Raw genomic sequence first — 16,212 nt, 5'->3', positions numbered from 1 at the left:
TAAACTGTGCTGTCACTCGAGCCCTGTGACTTTGCCCCGTTGTGGCGTGGGAAGCCCTCACAATTTATTTGTGTGGTTATTTGTGTAAAATGCAAATATTTGTCTTCAAAAGGGAAAACCGTAAAGGGCATGTCAATCTCAAATGGACAGACAAACACAGACAGACTGGCCCTTGGAGTTGTGGTCTGCTTTGGTCTCTAAGAGAATCATCTTTTAACAGCTGCCCTGAAACACATTATTTGCCCATAAATCATTTTGTGACGTAAAAGAAAAAGGCACAACAACAAATCAAACATGAATAGTCTTTTGCACACTTGGCTTGTGCAGTCAAAGAGCAGCAGTATTATCTGCTAACTGGCTGAGCTGCTGCAAGACTGTGTTCATGCGAAGTCCATGCGTGGACTGACCCTCACCTCCAGCCACACCACCATTACGCTCCATCCCCCATCGGCAGGACCAGATCTCGGCCACTGTTCAGAGCACTGTCTGTGGGCCCCGATTTGGCTGATCGTTTAGGGTGGAAATGAGAAGGCCATTAGGGGCCTATCCATTTAGTGCCCTTGTCATTCCTACTGAATCCCAACTGGTGACACCCTTAGCCATTAACAAATGTTGCCAAAGGTCATGTGTACTGAGGGACCTATCTACAGATATTTGTAGTGGAAGAATTTTGATTAAAGCACGTTATTGACCGTTTCAAGAGAGTTCCATTATCACTATCATAGTGGTTCCCACAAGGCTTCCGTTTTAACATTCCATATGTAAGGGATAATGTATAGAATGCTGGTCATTATTGGGAAAATAAGTCCCGACAGGGCGAACCGGACCCCGACGCATTAGTGGAGGGGTCTTGCTTCACCCTGAAGGGACTTATTTTCCAAATAATGACCGGCGTTCTATACATTATCCCGCTTATTATACGGCTACTTGCCAAAACGAAAAAATAAACTCCACGATATGTCTCTTTACATTTATTTGTTATCGTTTCGTTGTGGCTTTTGAGAAACAAATAATTCGCAACACAGACTGAACTTCTTCAAACGTTCTTTAGAACACAGCTGATCAACCGTCTGCCTTCACTTTCTTTTGAATGAGATCCGTTGCCATTGACAGCGGTTATTATTTAGAGGTCCTTAGGCGAAAATAATGACCAGTAGAACTTTGGGAAATCCCATTCAACTCAATAGAGCGTTCTACCTGCATTGTGAAGAGCCGTATACTGTAATAAGTTATCTTAATGAAGCGGAAGTAGATTGGGAACAAAATAGAACGTTCAAGCATTGTTTTTGTTTTTCTTGTTGAAAGTTCTATAATGTTTTAGATGGCATTGGCCCCTAAAGACCGGTTCTATCTAACCACTCTCAGCAGGAGATTTAGGCCAGGGTGAGACTGTGACATCAGCGTTTTCAAAAAGTTGTGATTTTTGGCTATCTACACAGCAATGCCTGAGTGGCGTTTCAAAGAAGTGTCTACTCTGAAACCGTTTTTTGCAAAAGTGTGTTACAGAGCTCCCAAAACACTGATGTGGTGTGGACGAAAGGCCAAAACGATACAAAACTCTTGCTCTACGTTTTGACCTAAGATATCGTTTTCATGGTTTTCGTGTGGACGGTTCCTTAGAGCCTCATAAACCATCTCTAGCCCCTCTCTGGATACAGAAGACGGTCGCCCCCTTTAGAACAGGGCTGTGGATTGTGCTTCAACAGTTCCCCCTATTTAGACGCCCCAAGCCCCATCAGCAAGTGTGTGTAGTGATTATCACTGATGGTCCTATTAAGATGTCTGGAAGATATCTAAAGGAGCCATTTCCGCTAACCTTCGGGAAGGTTAACTTTAGCTCATAAGCTAGGATTACATTCACATCATTACAAGCCATTCTTTAATTCCAGTTAACATTTTATTTCTGTTCTTTGCCAGGAGCTGTGTATAGAGGTGGTTGTCATGTGGGGTCTGTCTCCTGATGCCTGTAGTGGATTGTTTTTTGTGCGTCTGTGTGTAATTGTGGCGAGCATCCAAACTTGAGATCAATCTGTCAGACTTCATATATTTTCCCATTTAAGTGAACACCTTCGAAATATGTTGAGCTAAGATGGCCACCGCTTCAATTGTAAGCACAGAACAGAACCCTGGGCCTTGCTGCTGCTACCGCCAGTAGTCGAGTTGGGAGGAACAACTTGCTTTGTACAAGCCTGGGAACTTCTGTGAAGAGCATTTCATGACTGAATTGCAGTCAATTGTGCAGTAGCTGTTTCCCCGAGTGACCAGGCCTGGATTAGCAAAGCAGGTGTGGGACAAGGAGGCTGAGGAGCCATAACTCACCTATCTTTCCATGACCACTGGCACAGGAGGACTTTAATTTAATTAATGCTTCAGTGGTCAAACCACAACACTTTTATTGCGTGTGTGTGCGCGTGCGCGTGTGCGTGTGTGTGTGTGTGTGTGTGTGTGTGTGTGTGTGTGTGTGTGGAAACGTCTCGTTGACGTGGTGTTGCTGTTTCCCCTCCTCCCTCACAGTTGGCCTCCTCCAGCCTGTTGAAGATCGGCCAAGAGACCGATAAGACCACGACGAGGAACAGGGAATCGGTGTACTTGCTCCTTGATATGGTGAGTCAACGCAGCAGGCAGGAACACTTAGGCATTTCCTCTCCAAAGCTTTCTCTATTCTCACTCCCTGTCTCTCACTCCACCTCAGTTCATAGGAGAAACATGAATACCTTCCCTTTATGGGAATTTCTAATGCGATATTTAAAAACTGTTGTGAAGAAAAATATGAAAATCTGACCTGTATCTTACTTTTGAGCAGCAAAGACAAAAGGTTTCTCAGAAAGTATTCTCACTGTGGTGACTGTGGTCTGAAGTTCATATTCTGTTTTCTGACTGTCAAAAGTCTGTCTAGACCAATACATAAGGAAAAAGGGAAGGGGGAAAAAAACCCTGATGTAAAATGCGATCAGCATTGGACTTGTGCGCATGCAGTCATGCATATCTGTACTCAGGGGAGCCTGTGTGCGAAGATTTGTCTGTGGGATTTTTTGGGGCGTCTTTGAAGAATAATCCACAGCAGTCAGTGCTGTGAGTGCAGCGTGCCGTAATGGAAAGGAAGAGCCCTCTTTATCTCATGCGGGACAGATGCCTTCCCAGCTGTGCCGCCAGGGCTGGCTTCAGCAACAAAAGTTAGCTTTTAATGCCACAGGCTAGGCGAAGCTCACTGAAATTGCTCTTTGGAAAAACTTGTTCTCTGCTCTCACACTGTTTTGTGTGTGTGTGTGTGTGTGTGTGTGTGTGTGTTTTCTAGATTGTGCAAGAATCTCCATTCCTGACCATGGATCTGCTGGAATCATGCTTCCCTTACGTCCTGCTTCGAAACGCATACCACGCTGTCTATAAGCAGTCAGTGTCTGCCTCTGCAGAAGACCCCCCCCCCCCCCCTCCCCCCCTCTTCTTCTCCCCCCGCCTGGTGCACCCTTGGCATGTCGAGCGGGCAACGCAACTTGGCTCCCATTCCATAGACCCGTGTAGTCGTCTTTTAACCTTATAGTCTTAAGGCTTTTTGTGGGATCAGACCTTTCATAAAGAAAAAAAAAACACCAACACAAACAAAAAAAATAACATAATTGTATAAACAACCTGTTTATTGAACATTGAAGGTAAACAAGTTTGGTTGTCAGGGACTAGTCGCACTACTTAAAAAAAAGAGAGTTTTTGCGCATTTTTGTTTCTCAATTTGACATGGAAATGATGGAAATATGAAATCTGTATCTGTGTGTGTGTTTGGGATGGGCTGGGGTGAAATCATAAGTAATCTACATCATGCTAAAAAAATGCTTGTTTAATGACAGATGCCTCTATGATACACAGTGATTCTTTTAGATGTCGTTCTAGATTTAATCTGTGTGGGTTACTGCGTGCTTTTCTTTCTGTGAATTTGCATTTTATTTTTACACTTTGAGTTTCTTTTGAATTATTTGCCAAAATATTGAAATAATAGCATCTCATTTGGTTTGAAACAGCAGAACTGTGGTTAACTACATGTTATTAAAAAAAAAAACAACCAATAGCGTTGTTTGTACAAAGCATAGTATAATTTTTTAACTAACTCATAATGCCAAATCGGCATTACCACTCCAGTGTACCTGTCTATGCGATATAATAAACATTCGTACATATTTATTGAATGTTTATCAGTTGTTCTCCCCTAACCCGTTTTATATGTTTTGAATTTTTGGAAATGACCATGTATCTTCCATAACATGAATAAACATCAGGTCATATGCATTAACGAGTTCCGTCTGGAGTCGAAGTCCTGTACCGTGAAATGAGACACCATTTGAAAGCCAAATGCACTTCACGTAGACTGGCAACACCAGCTGTGATCGTTATCTGAAGTTATCCGTTCTGACGTTCTCTTATTAGATTAAGCTCGCTCAGCTGTGTTCACATGAGGTCTGCGCTATATCTTAGTCCAAGAAATCACCCTGTCTGGAGACATTTGTGGGGAGAGGGCGGCCACACATTGAATGCGCAATACAAGTCATCTCCTAAACTCCACTTAGCGACGGAGGAACACCTGCAACGGAATTCAAGTGAAGTACGCAGTCACACTTGGATACATCAACCGTGTTGCCGCACTGGTTGCGTAGGATAACAAAATTACTATGAAGACTGGCACGATTAATCACGAATCTCTTTGATCAGATTCGGGTCCTGTTTAAATCTGTGTTCCCCTTCGCCTTTACAAGAGGAGCGGATTTAAACCGTATTTAAAGCTAAGGCGCTCATGCGAGTTGCTACAGTTTTGTGCCTTATATTAACCTCCCCCTTACACGAAAGGGAATGGGAATTAACCACTGCCGGGCGAAAAAAAGTAGTACATGCCAAGAACTTGCAGTCCTGCTCCAAATGTTCATTTGAACCCGTCAGATACTGACACTTCGAACCTGATGCCCTCTGTTGCTGTCAGTAAGACTTTAGTTTAGAGATGTTTACCCTCCTATTTGTTGGCTATAGAGACATTTGTAACAATTAACATGTATTTCTACTTGCGCTAATTAAACAAGTGGAGTCCTCTTAACTGATCGTCCTGGAGTTCAGGGGCGCGTAAAAGGGTGATGCACACTGATCGGTCTTATGTGGGACATGTTTAGCCAAGTGTTTCTTCCACACTACTGAAAAGGCAAGTCTGCGCGCAAATGCGCGTAATGACAAACCCCGATAGACACCTTTCCAAAAATGTCAGCGAAATAAATTCATCGCTGTTTTTAAAAGAGGTAATAGCCTGCTGGTCTTCATCTCTGCCTCGACCCTCGCGGTGAAGTCCGTGTGTGTGTGTGTGTGTGAGAGAGAGAGAGGGTGGGCAGTGGCTGCAGCTCCCAGGCTAAAAAGGAGCTGATCCTGCACAGTGAGGTCACTTAACTATTGGTACAGCTGCAGGCGCTTGCAATCACCGAATCGGGCACGGGCAGACGTGGAGAAAGTAGTACTGCCCACCTACAGTCAAGAAGCATGAAGGAGTATGCACGCACTGAGTGAGGAACAAGCTATCAAGTCTACCGCATCGGGCTCTCCTTGAGGAATCGACTTTTTTCGTTTGTGAAACAGAAAAGATGACCTATTTTCTCCAGGTGAATGACGCAAATCTCAACATGTCAAAATAGGCAGTTTCAGAACTTTTTGTGGCTGTGCACACAAGGCTTTTTTAAGAGCTGGGTTGAATCCTTCACGGAGTCTTATCTATGCTGACAACATAAATAGGCTCAACTATCCAAGCTCTTGCAACTGATTATCGCGCCAAGAAGATGTTTTCTCAAAAGCTGTACATTTATTTCCTCGCGCTGGCCTATTTGGTGAGGATCCCGCGCGCCACATCCGCGGCATGTGAGCCTATCCGCATCCCGATGTGCAAGTCCATGCCATGGAACATGACCAAAATGCCTAACCATCTTCACCACAGCACCCAGGCGAACGCTGTCCTGGCCATCGAGCAGTTCGAGGGCTTGCTGGGCACCGGGTGCAGCCAGGACCTACTATTCTTCCTGTGCGCCATGTACGCGCCCATATGCACGATAGACTTCCAGCACGACCCGATCAAGCCTTGCAAGTCGGTGTGCGAGAGAGCCAAGTGCGGCTGCGAACCCGTCATGAAAAGATATAACCATACCTGGCCGGAAAGTCTAGCGTGCGAGGATTTACCAGTCTATGACCGAGGAGTTTGCATATCTCCGGAGGCTATCGTAAAAGCGGAGGGACCAGGTAAATTATTAGAAGTGTAGTATCAGCTAAATTAGTGGTAGTAGTAGCCTAATGTTAGTTTTATTATAGGTTAAAGATCTGAACTAAATAAATACCTAATATCCCCTTAAACATATTTTTATGCTCATTTTTAAGACAATCCATACCAAGACCCCTCCAAGTGCTCCCATGGTAAGAGTTCTGATGTGAAGAGTTTTTGTCCCCTTTAGGGGACTTTTAAAACATAAACGCTGCACTGCTAATTAGAGACTAACACCAGTCCTGTTTTAATTTAGAACCAAATCCTGACTTTCCAATGGACTCTCACAATGGTAACTGTAAGGGGGCCGGTGGTGAGTCTTTAAGTTTTTTAAAAGCAGCCTGTGATGTATTATGGAGTAGTCATTTGCCTGTCCGTCACAGGGCTATGTGATGCATTATGGAGTAGTGATTTACCTGTCTGTCACAGGGGCCTATGGTCTATTGCTCTGGCTGGTGTCTGGTTGGTTAATACTAATAGTGGATGTATAATTTGTATTTCAGATCGATGCAAGTGCAAGACTGTCAGACTTGGTTTAAAAACCTATTTGAAGAATAATTACAATTATGGTGAGTAAGTGCTCTACGTTGACTCCTTAAGAAAGACGTGTTTAATATTTTCTGTGAGATATGAAATCAAAACATTAACAGATAAACAACTCTCAGATTTATGAGATATGAATTGTAGGCACATAATAAATTAATGAATGGCCAATTGTGTGTGGTGAAATTAATGATGTGATTTAAAAATGAATTATGCTCTTTACAGTTATCCGTGCAAGAGTCAAAGAGATTCGGAATACTCGGAATCACGACCTGAGTGCCCTTGTTGAGGTCAAAGACATTCTGAAGTCATCGCTGGTGAACATTCCCCGTGATGTTGTACCCCTGCACTACAATTCTGGGTGTCTGTGCCCTGAACTTGTAGCCAATGAGGAGTACATAATCATGGGCTATGAGAATGAGGAACGCTCAAGGTAAAAAGCCTTGCCACTGGATTGGATGGTTGCTGGTTGTATATGTATACATTTTGTATTTATATTCAGAATCTTAGATCATTTTTTTTTGTATTTGGTTTATTTTTCATTGACCAATTTTTGTATTTGTTTTCTTTTGTATAGGCTACTGCTCATAGAGGGTTCAATTGCACAAAAGTGGAAGGACAAGATGGGGCGGAAAGTAAAGGTAAGGTCAAACCTTCAAAAGCTACATTCTCATTTTAATTATGAAGGTCAGATGTGACTGAAGTGTGTCCTATTTGGGGGAAAAGGGCTACAAAATCAACTTGTACTGAATCAGGTATACTGATTATGCACTCTTGCAATGACCATGTTGAAAATTAAAATAATACAAGAATACCCTTGTATTTGCCAGCTTTTCCATGACCCTTGTTTAATTAACATTAGCTTGTGCATAAGAGAGGAAATTCTCCTCAGTGTCCTCTCTGACACATGGCTGGAAAGGCGAGATCACTGAAGAACAGAAGTGTTTCCCACAGTCGGGAGATTTACTCAAGGGTTACTTACTCTGGGACACTTGAGGCCTAACCGTGATTTCTTTTTCTACGCTCGGTTGCCGTTTAAGTAGTATAACCTTTAGCACAGAGCGAAACAGGATGCCAGGAGAGAGGAAATTGGCTCAGTTCAGTGAAATGTCACTTTTGTGGGGAAAATGTGTGAAAAGCAAAAGGAAGGTCAACTTTGAGGGGGGGGGTTTTCTGTGCATCTGTCTCGCAGTCAAGTTTCTGATGCAGCAAACGTTCCTATGACTAACATCTTGTGGAAGTGAGCTGTTTTCATTATATTTCCCTTATACTCACTCTCTTTCCTTCTCTCTCTCTTTCTTTCTTTCTTTCTTTTTTTCTTTCTTTCTTTCTCTCTCTCTCTCTCTCTCTCTCTTTCTCTCTCTCTCTCCATCCATCCATCCATCCATCCATCCATCCTGTCAGCGTTGGGACCAGGTCCTCCGCGAGACGAGCAGAGGAAACTCGGGCAGGAGTAACTCAAGACGAAGCAAGCACTGATCCAAGCAGGCCCAGAGCTGGTGAGACCCACAGAGAGGAGGAGAAGTGTTCCATACAACTGAACAAAAAAAATTGCACTATTGTATGTTCTTTTCATTGTTGTCATTTATGAGTTGTACCCCTAAAAAAAAAGTAGGTTTATTTTAGTTTGTCGCTTTTTTGTATTATATTGTTTTAAATTCTTTTTTACGACTCATTGCCTTTGCAATTGTGAATGGTTTACGTAGCAGTGCTCTCTGCATACTTGTGGAGTGACCGTGTGTGAGGTTTGCTGGAAAGGGGAGCTGTTTGTGGATCAAAATGAAATGGAATGAGCAGGCTTTTTTTTTCCTTTTGAAAAACGAGAGGGACGGATATTTATCTAGCACCGACACAATGGGATGGAGTCCGATGCCTTTTCGAGATGCCAAAGTTTGACGCTAGCTCCGTCTACAGCTTTACACTTTGAAAGAGGGGGACGAACACGTTTTAATGCCGCTGCAGCTGCATCTCTCGCGCTCGCTCTCAGTCCTCAAGAGGATTGGAAAGACTCATAAAAGGCGGAGCAAGTCGGCAAAGGGTGAACCATCTTTTGGCAAGCCATGGAGAAGTGTCAGGATGATCCAAGGCTGTGGAGGGAATGCCATCAAGGAAGGAAGAAAGAAAAGAGTGTGTGGGGGTGAGGGGTAAAAACAGTTGTTGGGGAGCTCATTAAAAAATTATGTTCATTTTATTGGAGCATTATAATGCATAACATGTCTGTAGTGCTGTTGTTAGATGTCCCTGATTTGATTGATTCTTTTTCTCTTTCATTTGTTCATTTTTAATTAACTGCTCTTTGAATTTTGTGTATGTTGTTTTTTGTTGGTGTTTTGTTTTGTTTTTTCCCCTCTAAAGATGGTTCATACAGCCATCTTTTGAGCATCTGCATTTTTCAATGTGCCTGGACTTTGTCAGACTGGTCATATAAACTATACACTACATATTACAGGAAAAGCATCAACCATTTGCTGTTTGTTAACCAGTTTTCATCCTCCATTAAACACTTCTGGACCATGTCAAGAGCCAGTTATTCCCCTCTACCCGCCTGCCTGCCTACCCTTTGCGATGGCTCCAGCCCATTAGCCCCCATGACAGATTTGTCTTGTCCTGTCAGTGGACAGCATCAGTGGCTTGTCAGTGAGTTAGCAGCTATCTGACCAGGCCAGCTACAGAAGTGCAGTGAATCTGGCCTCTGTCAAATCAATCTCTCTCTCACGCGCGCGCTCTTGCTCTTGCTCTCTCTCTGAAAGCATTCCTCCCAGCAAGAGCGAGAGTCTGTTTATCCTCTCATAGCTCTCAGCCAGAGCTCTGGCCTGATGCAGAGTGGTGTCTGTTCAAGCTTAAAGCGGGGTTTCTCTGTGTAAACACTGGTATCTATTTCGACCCCCTCCATGCCAATGGGAGATTGCGGCAGGGACGGACAGAGAGTGAGGGAGTATAGTTGGAATGGGGGTGGGGGGGATTTGGGCCTTGGAAAAGCGTGGATTTATGGGCTGTCTCTGCATCTCCGAACATGCATATCTAATTCGCCTTTGAGTTTATTGGACCACACAGTGATTAGACATCACTTTGAGCACTGCTTTATGCTCTCCATCTATCAGAAGTGAGAGATGGGCTGAGAAATTAGTTTGGGGAACAAATTTATGGCTGTGTGTGGGGGTAGGGGGAGAGAGGGGGTTAGGGGGCTTGAGAGACAGGGAGCACCGAGGGACAAGCTTCATCATGGATCAGGGAGTTTACGGCAGAATTGACTCAAAATGGGATATTTATTATGGCATAAAAAACGACCAGCCTCGTCCACGTTTTATTTGCCTGCGGCCCGGGCCTGTCTTCGCCGCTCCTCTGAGCACAGGGCGGTGTTTTACAGCCACCTGACATGCAGAATAAAACACCTCCACAATCAATCTGTCTCGCCACCCGCACATTTAAACTCACTGAAATTATGCACCATGTGGGAGCCATCAAACAAGCTCGGTGTGGATGTACATCTCCCTCCTCTCTCTCTCTCCCCCTTTATCCTTCCTTTCCTTTTTCTCTCTCTCCCCTCGTCCCTCCTCTCTCTCTCTCTCTCTGCCTTTATCCTTCCTTTCCTTTTTCTCTCTCTCCCCTCGTCCCTCTTCTCTCTCTCTCTCTCTCCCTTTATCCCTCCTTTCCTTTTTCTCTCTCTCCCCTCGTCCCTCCTCTCTTTCTTCTCTGGGGCCAGCAGAAGACATGGGTACCTCTCTGTTCAATCAGCATCTGGTTTTGCATCAGACCCACGGCTGCCCCCTTAACAGGGCCTTGACTTCATAAAACATATTTAATGACTTCCATAAGAGTGCGCTTGTGGTCGTAACGTTAAGCCTTAGTCAGTGTCTCTCGGTCAAGGTCTGAGAGCTCCAGGTCACTTAATGCTCATTACTAATGACTACATATATTTCTCAGTCTTTAAATCAATATTGCCAAGTAGCTCAAGACTTCTTTCACATATATTTTCTTTCATATATATATATATATTTAGTGAGTAGTGCTGCTTCTAGAATGGACCGGACATAGACTTACTCTTCATCCATACAGTCTCCCTGACCCTAGATGTCTGACCATCTGAGGTGGCTTGGTGAGTCTGCCTCTCCTGGGAGTCGACCTGCTGTCCGGTCTACTAATGCCTGGGAAAATCTGCTGATGACAGTGGGCCTGGTTCCCCAGGACACCAACCCCCCCCCACCCCCCCGACACACACACACACACACACACACATACACTCACACACCATTCTCAGTGGACAACCCCTGCTCTGCCACAGCCAACGATGAGAAAGTGCCTGAAAGAATAACTGACCTGTGTATTTCACACCGTACGGAACTGCTGACAAGAAATACTGTCCTTCTGGGTCTCTTTTCTTCTCTTTGCTTTCATTTCCTGTGACAGGCCCGGGTAAGCTTTCATGAATATGAGGCGTGATCAAAAACACATGTTTCAACGTGTATGAGAAAACCTGCGGATATGGTTCATATTTGAGGTGTACAGTGAAACTAACACGGAGACAAAAAAATCATCCCCTTAATTGTTTGCTGATAATATTTCAAATAATGAATGCACTCCGTTCCAACAAAACAAAAACATGCAAAATGCTCAACAATGTAGTTTGTGAAATGAAATAAGAAAAGATAAAGTACAACCTAATTAGTATAATTCACTGTAATCTGCATTGAGGTTATGTTACCATAATTCATCAACATTTTCCCCAAACTGAATTCAGAACAAACCACATGTTATGGATAATCTGTGGAGCTCTATGTTCCTCCGACCTCATTTATGTGTTTGCATGGGCTTGTGTAATCTTATATTTTATATATATATATATATATAGAGAGAGAGAGAGAGAGAGAGATGTATTTAGAGATGTCACAAACAGATGTGAAGATGTATTTAAAGATGCCACAAACAAAATGCTATTCAAAGTTAACTTAAGCCAATGGTAAGACACTGGTAACAATTACATTAGGACAATTTCCATAGAAAGTTTCACCATCCCAGACCTCGGAACTCACAGGAAGTTCATTGACGTTGGAGAGGTTTTTATTAAAAGTACTGTTGACCTCCAAAAGATAACTGCAGTAATTGTTAGCACCCGAGTACAGCTTTATCATCTGTGTCTCTGCCTCCATGTCTGCTTCGGCACTGATGTATTCGTTCTGGTCATGATGGCCACACCGTGAAAAGGAATATGTAGCACAGGGATTGGCACGCCATGAAACAAAAGGTCATGAGTGGGGAAACCGAGAGGAAAAAAGAAATACTTCCATGATCTCCCTCCAATTAGGCATCAAAGAAATCCCCCTGAATGTACAAATTGTTTGCGGTTATGAAACTGTTTGTGAAAGTGCTGAGTGAGGGAAAAGGGGCACTGGAGAAGAAGTGGAAAGAGAGAAACAGGAGAGCGAGAGACAGTGAGGGAGTGAAGGGAAGACGGGGGGAAAGCAAAACAGAGGAGAAATGGAGAGGAGCAGAGGAAAAAAGGAGACCGCAAAAGAGACGAGCAAGGGGACAGCAGAGCATTGGAGAATGTGGGGGTTTGTAAAAGTGTGTGTGTGTGTGTGTGTGTGTGCGCATGTGTGTGCGTGTGCATGCGTGTGTTTGTGTGTGTGTGTCTGTGTGTATCTAAATCCAGTCATATGGCACGAGGAAAAGGCCTCCCAGTGCAGGCAGGTGCATATCAGACATGATGAAAGGCCGCCTAGCTCTTGGGCACCTGGCTCAAACACATCACAGATGTCCACTGCTTCTTGCTACACCTAGGAATGGCCAAACAGCTGCCCAGGCAGAGCTGGACGAGGACGTGCGGGCAGAGGCATGGGCAGCAGCACAACAACCCGTCCCTCCAATGAGGTAAAAGGCCAGTGTGGGTTTTACTGAGTTCTTCCCCTCCTCTGCAAAGCCTGCACGAATATTTTGTGAGTAAAGATGGACATTTTATTGACAGGACAGGACAGGACAGGACAGGGCAGGACAGGGCAGGGCAGGGCAGAGCTCGGGCGCGCTACAGGATATGGTCAGTGTGCCAGGCTGTGAAATTACGTGCTCTGGCTCAGGCAGGTGCTGTGCTTTGCTGTGCTGTGCTCTGCTGTTCTGCAGGCAGGCAGAGGTCCGGGGAGACATTAGAAGTATGCCAAAGGAGGAGAAGGAGAGAAGAAAGATGAGAGAGAAAGTGAGAGAGTGTGAGAGAGAGTGAGTAATGAGGGAGGGAGGTAGTGTGAAGTCCCAAAGAGGGAGAGAGATATGTGAGACCCAAAAAGAGGAGGATTGACAATTGTGATGTGAGACTGAAATGAAGAGAGAGGATTAAGATATGTGAGATAGTGTAAAAAAATGTAACAGAACATCGAGTGAGTGAGACAGAGAGAGAGAGAGAGAGAGAGAAAGTGTGTGTGTATGTGTGTGTTGTGTGCCTCGAGAAGAAGAGACACTGAATGAGAAAAAAGAGAAATGAGAGTATTGAAGAGGGGATAGCACTTGGGGGGCCCTGGGAGACAGTTCCTCATCTCCTTCTCCTGTAAAGGATTTGCTACAGCCGCTCCATCCATGCCCCTCCACCCCACCTCCACCGCCTCTCAGAACAGAACTCCCACTGAGGACTTTGTGACGATGTCTCTCTCCTGCAAAACAAATCAGAGCAGGCCGGTCTCCAACATCGACCCGCTAACAATGGCTCGTTTGTGGCCTGCCAGCCACCGCAAACTAATTGAATTATCAGCAGAGGACAAGCACACGCCCAACCCTGTGTCAAGATGTTGCTAATTACTGATTAACAAAACATCACAATGAGTGGCTGGCACCTTAAGCACTCTGGTAAACTCTGCACCTAGCCATGGGCAACCCTACAACTGGCCACTGAGCAGAGACGCAGTCACTGTTAACTGTTTACACAGTCTTAATAATATGTTTGCTAACGTCTGGCTCCTAAAAAGGTAACTATGGCTAAATGTTTTATCAGATGGCATGTTCTTAGACGGCCTGAAAGCTGACTGACACATTAGTCCCCTGGTGGGCAACAGGGAAAATATTTGCTCACAGGTTGTTGCAGTGTGTAAATAAGTGCACTGGTCAAACATTCTTTCTGTATTTTGCTGTTTTTTTTTTTATTTCTTACTGTAACCATGCACAGTGCTGTGTTTGTGTGTATTTTAACTATTTGCTTTGCTTCCTATAGGTTGAAATAAACAGAATAAAAGGAGTTATATCCTAGTTGTCACTTGGCATTATAGGACCTCATCCAGCCATCCCCTTTTCCATTACAGTATAAGGATGTAACTTTAATTTTGTACTCCCATGCAAAGGACATGTGACTTGTCAGTGAAGTGATATAAACATAAGCGCTCAGTGATTGCCTGGGCTAATTTTGTATATTTAGACAAATGCCCGTGTGAGTAGGCCTAGGCCTCCACAGTGAGGCTGAAAGTTCCATTTTAAAACCAGAGAAGACGTGAGAACATAAGATGTTGTGTCCTTCCTAGAAGACAGAGTCATCATTTTAAATGTGAAATCGCTCAGCCTCTAAGACATTTGGCTACAACAGACCTGACAAATACCTGACTGATGGTGAACCAGCAAACCAACCCCCACCGCCCACATTCACGTCGTTTTTTAAGACCTGAATATAAACGCCTGTGATATTGCTGTCAGTCACTCACTGGCTTTTTAATTATAAAGTAAGCCTGGCACCTGGAGGGAAACCATTAGGTTTGCCTGAGGACTCCCGGGTAGCAACCGGTGAGACAAATTTAACAGATAGAATAAAGGCCACAGGGGACTCCTAAAACGCTTTTGCTTGTGTTCGTTACCCCCACCACACAGTTCCATGCGAACTATATTATTTTCCACAAATGGCAACAAAACATGATCAAAATGAACTAAACCGGCAGGGAATGAGAGCGTGTGAGTGTTTCCCCTGCTCTTTTTTTGGTCGGTGTGATATTTCATGTAATGGACCTTTAATAACAATATAAATTACAAAATGCATCTTTTGTTATTGTTTCATATGACGTGCGCATTTTAAAGTGTATTGTGTGTTTTCCGTGAACTCCAGTGTTCCCCTCGTAAAAACCACACTGCGGTTACAAGGTGTTACAACTCGCTGACGCCAGAACTGGTGGACGCGCTGCCAGCCGCGAACCTCTTCCAGTGGCCCCAGGTGGGATTTTTCCACCTCAGAGTGGAGGAAAATAAACACAGTGCAATCATTCAGTCACCCTGAACTCGGGCCGCACCAGCGGGAACTGGAGTTCTTGGAGCAGAGTTGCACATGGGCAGTGAACGAGTCCACAGGGGACCTTCTACAAGTCTTTTCACAGGACTTCTCAGTAGTAACATCCTGTCTTTTATATTTTTAAGATAAACGTTTCTGTTTCTCAAAACGCTCGTCCCATTTGGGAGTGCGTTTTTCCCCGCCTGCCTTGTTTTTGGTCACTCTCCATCCTCTCTTGCCCTGCTTGACCCATAATTTCGCAGATGAAAAGGTTGGAAGCTGATCACCCCGCTGATGTCAGTAGGGTCCAGTGCGGTCATTCTGCTGGAGGAGTTTGTTCCAGTGGGTGTGAGCGAAAAAGGCCTGTGTGATCCCTGGTCCAGGGCAAGCAGCGTGTCCTTGGTGTCAGCGATGTGGCCACCACGGGTCGTGTCCTGTTCCATCCGCCGTGCCAGGACACACACTAAGCGCGCCCAGGGCTAGGAGGAGAGTTCATGACGGCGGGGGAAACGGGGGCTAAAGGTGGTGGTGGTGGAGGGTGGGGCTTAAAGTGGTGGTCGTGGAGGGTAAAGGGTGAGCTGATGTGTTGTTGCCACGGTACTCTCATCTGTGTTTTTTCATCCGACCCACATCTGCAACTTTCAGGCAGAGGAGAGGACCACCTTCACCCCACCTCTCAGGCCCGTCAGCAGAGATGCCCATGCTATGGGGTCCTCAAAAGGAAGAAAGAGAGAGGAGAGAGCGAGATGAGCAGAGCGAGTCAGGGATGTGAGTGTGTGTGCGCGCGCACGAGCGCAAGGAAGGCATAAAAAGAGAAAGGGACTGAGTGATTACCTGAGAGACGGAGTTGACTAGATGACAGAAGATGGTGTGCAAAGATTCGAGATGGAACACACCGCACAGGCACTGTCAGAGATCACTTACATACTCTGCTCAAGATCAGACCCTTCCATGCAAATGACAGCAGGAATTATTCATGCGCACAGTGCCGCCTCCCACAGGAGACAGTAGCACTGCGCGACAGGTCTAGGAAGAACGGCTGTGTCTGGCTTTTAGAAGAAACTTTACAGGGTCGTTGGAAAACGACGTCAAAGTTAGCTTCGTGCCCATTGCTGTCTGGAATCGAAGCCCTTTCATCTCTCTACAAAAAGTTTAGCTTTTGAATTGAACATATAAT

General features: G+C 44.8%; 2 protein-coding genes across 6 annotated transcripts in view; both read left to right on the top strand.

Annotated features, from left to right (window-relative positions):
- nckap1 (NCK-associated protein 1) overlaps positions 1-4,282 on the top strand; it is a 44,648-nt gene extending 40,366 nt beyond the window's left edge. For all 4 annotated transcript variants that reach the window (XM_076264262.1, XM_076264261.1, XM_076264260.1 and 1 more), the window contains 2 exons: positions 2,515-2,604; positions 3,296-4,282. In XM_076264262.1, the coding sequence (XP_076120377.1) occupies positions 2,515-2,604; positions 3,296-3,538 (333 nt within the window). In that variant the 3' untranslated portion in view covers positions 3,539-4,282. The remainder of the gene's footprint in view (positions 1-2,514; positions 2,605-3,295) is intronic.
- A 1,128-nt stretch (positions 4,283-5,410) lies between these two features.
- frzb (frizzled related protein) lies at positions 5,411-9,327 on the top strand. 2 transcript variants are annotated; one of them, XM_076264257.1, is made up of 7 exons: positions 5,412-6,249; positions 6,385-6,420; positions 6,525-6,581; positions 6,772-6,837; positions 7,037-7,244; positions 7,389-7,452; positions 8,216-9,327. In XM_076264257.1, the coding sequence occupies exons 1-7, from the start codon at positions 5,796-5,798 to the stop codon at positions 8,288-8,290; spliced, it is 960 nt and encodes a 319-aa protein (XP_076120372.1). In that variant the 5' UTR covers positions 5,412-5,795; the 3' UTR covers positions 8,291-9,327. The 2 variants fall into 2 exon arrangements, with proteins under 2 accessions (XP_076120373.1, XP_076120372.1); XM_076264258.1 differs by lacking the exons at positions 6,385-6,420; positions 6,525-6,581 and having other exon boundaries at positions 5,411-6,249.
- Positions 9,328-16,212: the final 6,885 nt, after the last annotated feature.

This window comes from Alosa pseudoharengus, unplaced genomic scaffold (genome assembly GCF_046254945.1).
Source record: "Alosa pseudoharengus isolate Yale_2024_CS ecotype anadromous, Long Island Sound unplaced genomic scaffold, YU_APseudo_1.1 YU_APseudo_1.1_scf_3, whole genome shotgun sequence".
NCBI lineage: Eukaryota > Metazoa > Chordata > Actinopteri > Clupeiformes > Clupeidae > Alosa > Alosa pseudoharengus.
Note: the sequence above shows the minus strand (reverse complement) of the source record. Positions and strands in the feature narration are given on the sequence as shown.

What these genes read in the sequence shown, in the direction of transcription:
- frzb (XM_076264257.1), top strand. Translation starts at nt 5,796, where the DNA reads ATGTTTTCTCAAAAGCTGTACATTTATTTCCTCGCGCTGGCCTATTTG. An exon ending in TAACTGTAAGGGGGCCGGTG is followed by an intron (nt 6,582 to 6,771) that starts GTGAGTCTTTAA and finishes TTTGTATTTCAG; the next exon opens with ATCGATGCAAGTGCAAGACT. An exon ending in AGATGGGGCGGAAAGTAAAG is followed by an intron (nt 7,453 to 8,215) that starts GTAAGGTCAAAC and finishes CCATCCTGTCAG; the next exon opens with CGTTGGGACCAGGTCCTCCG.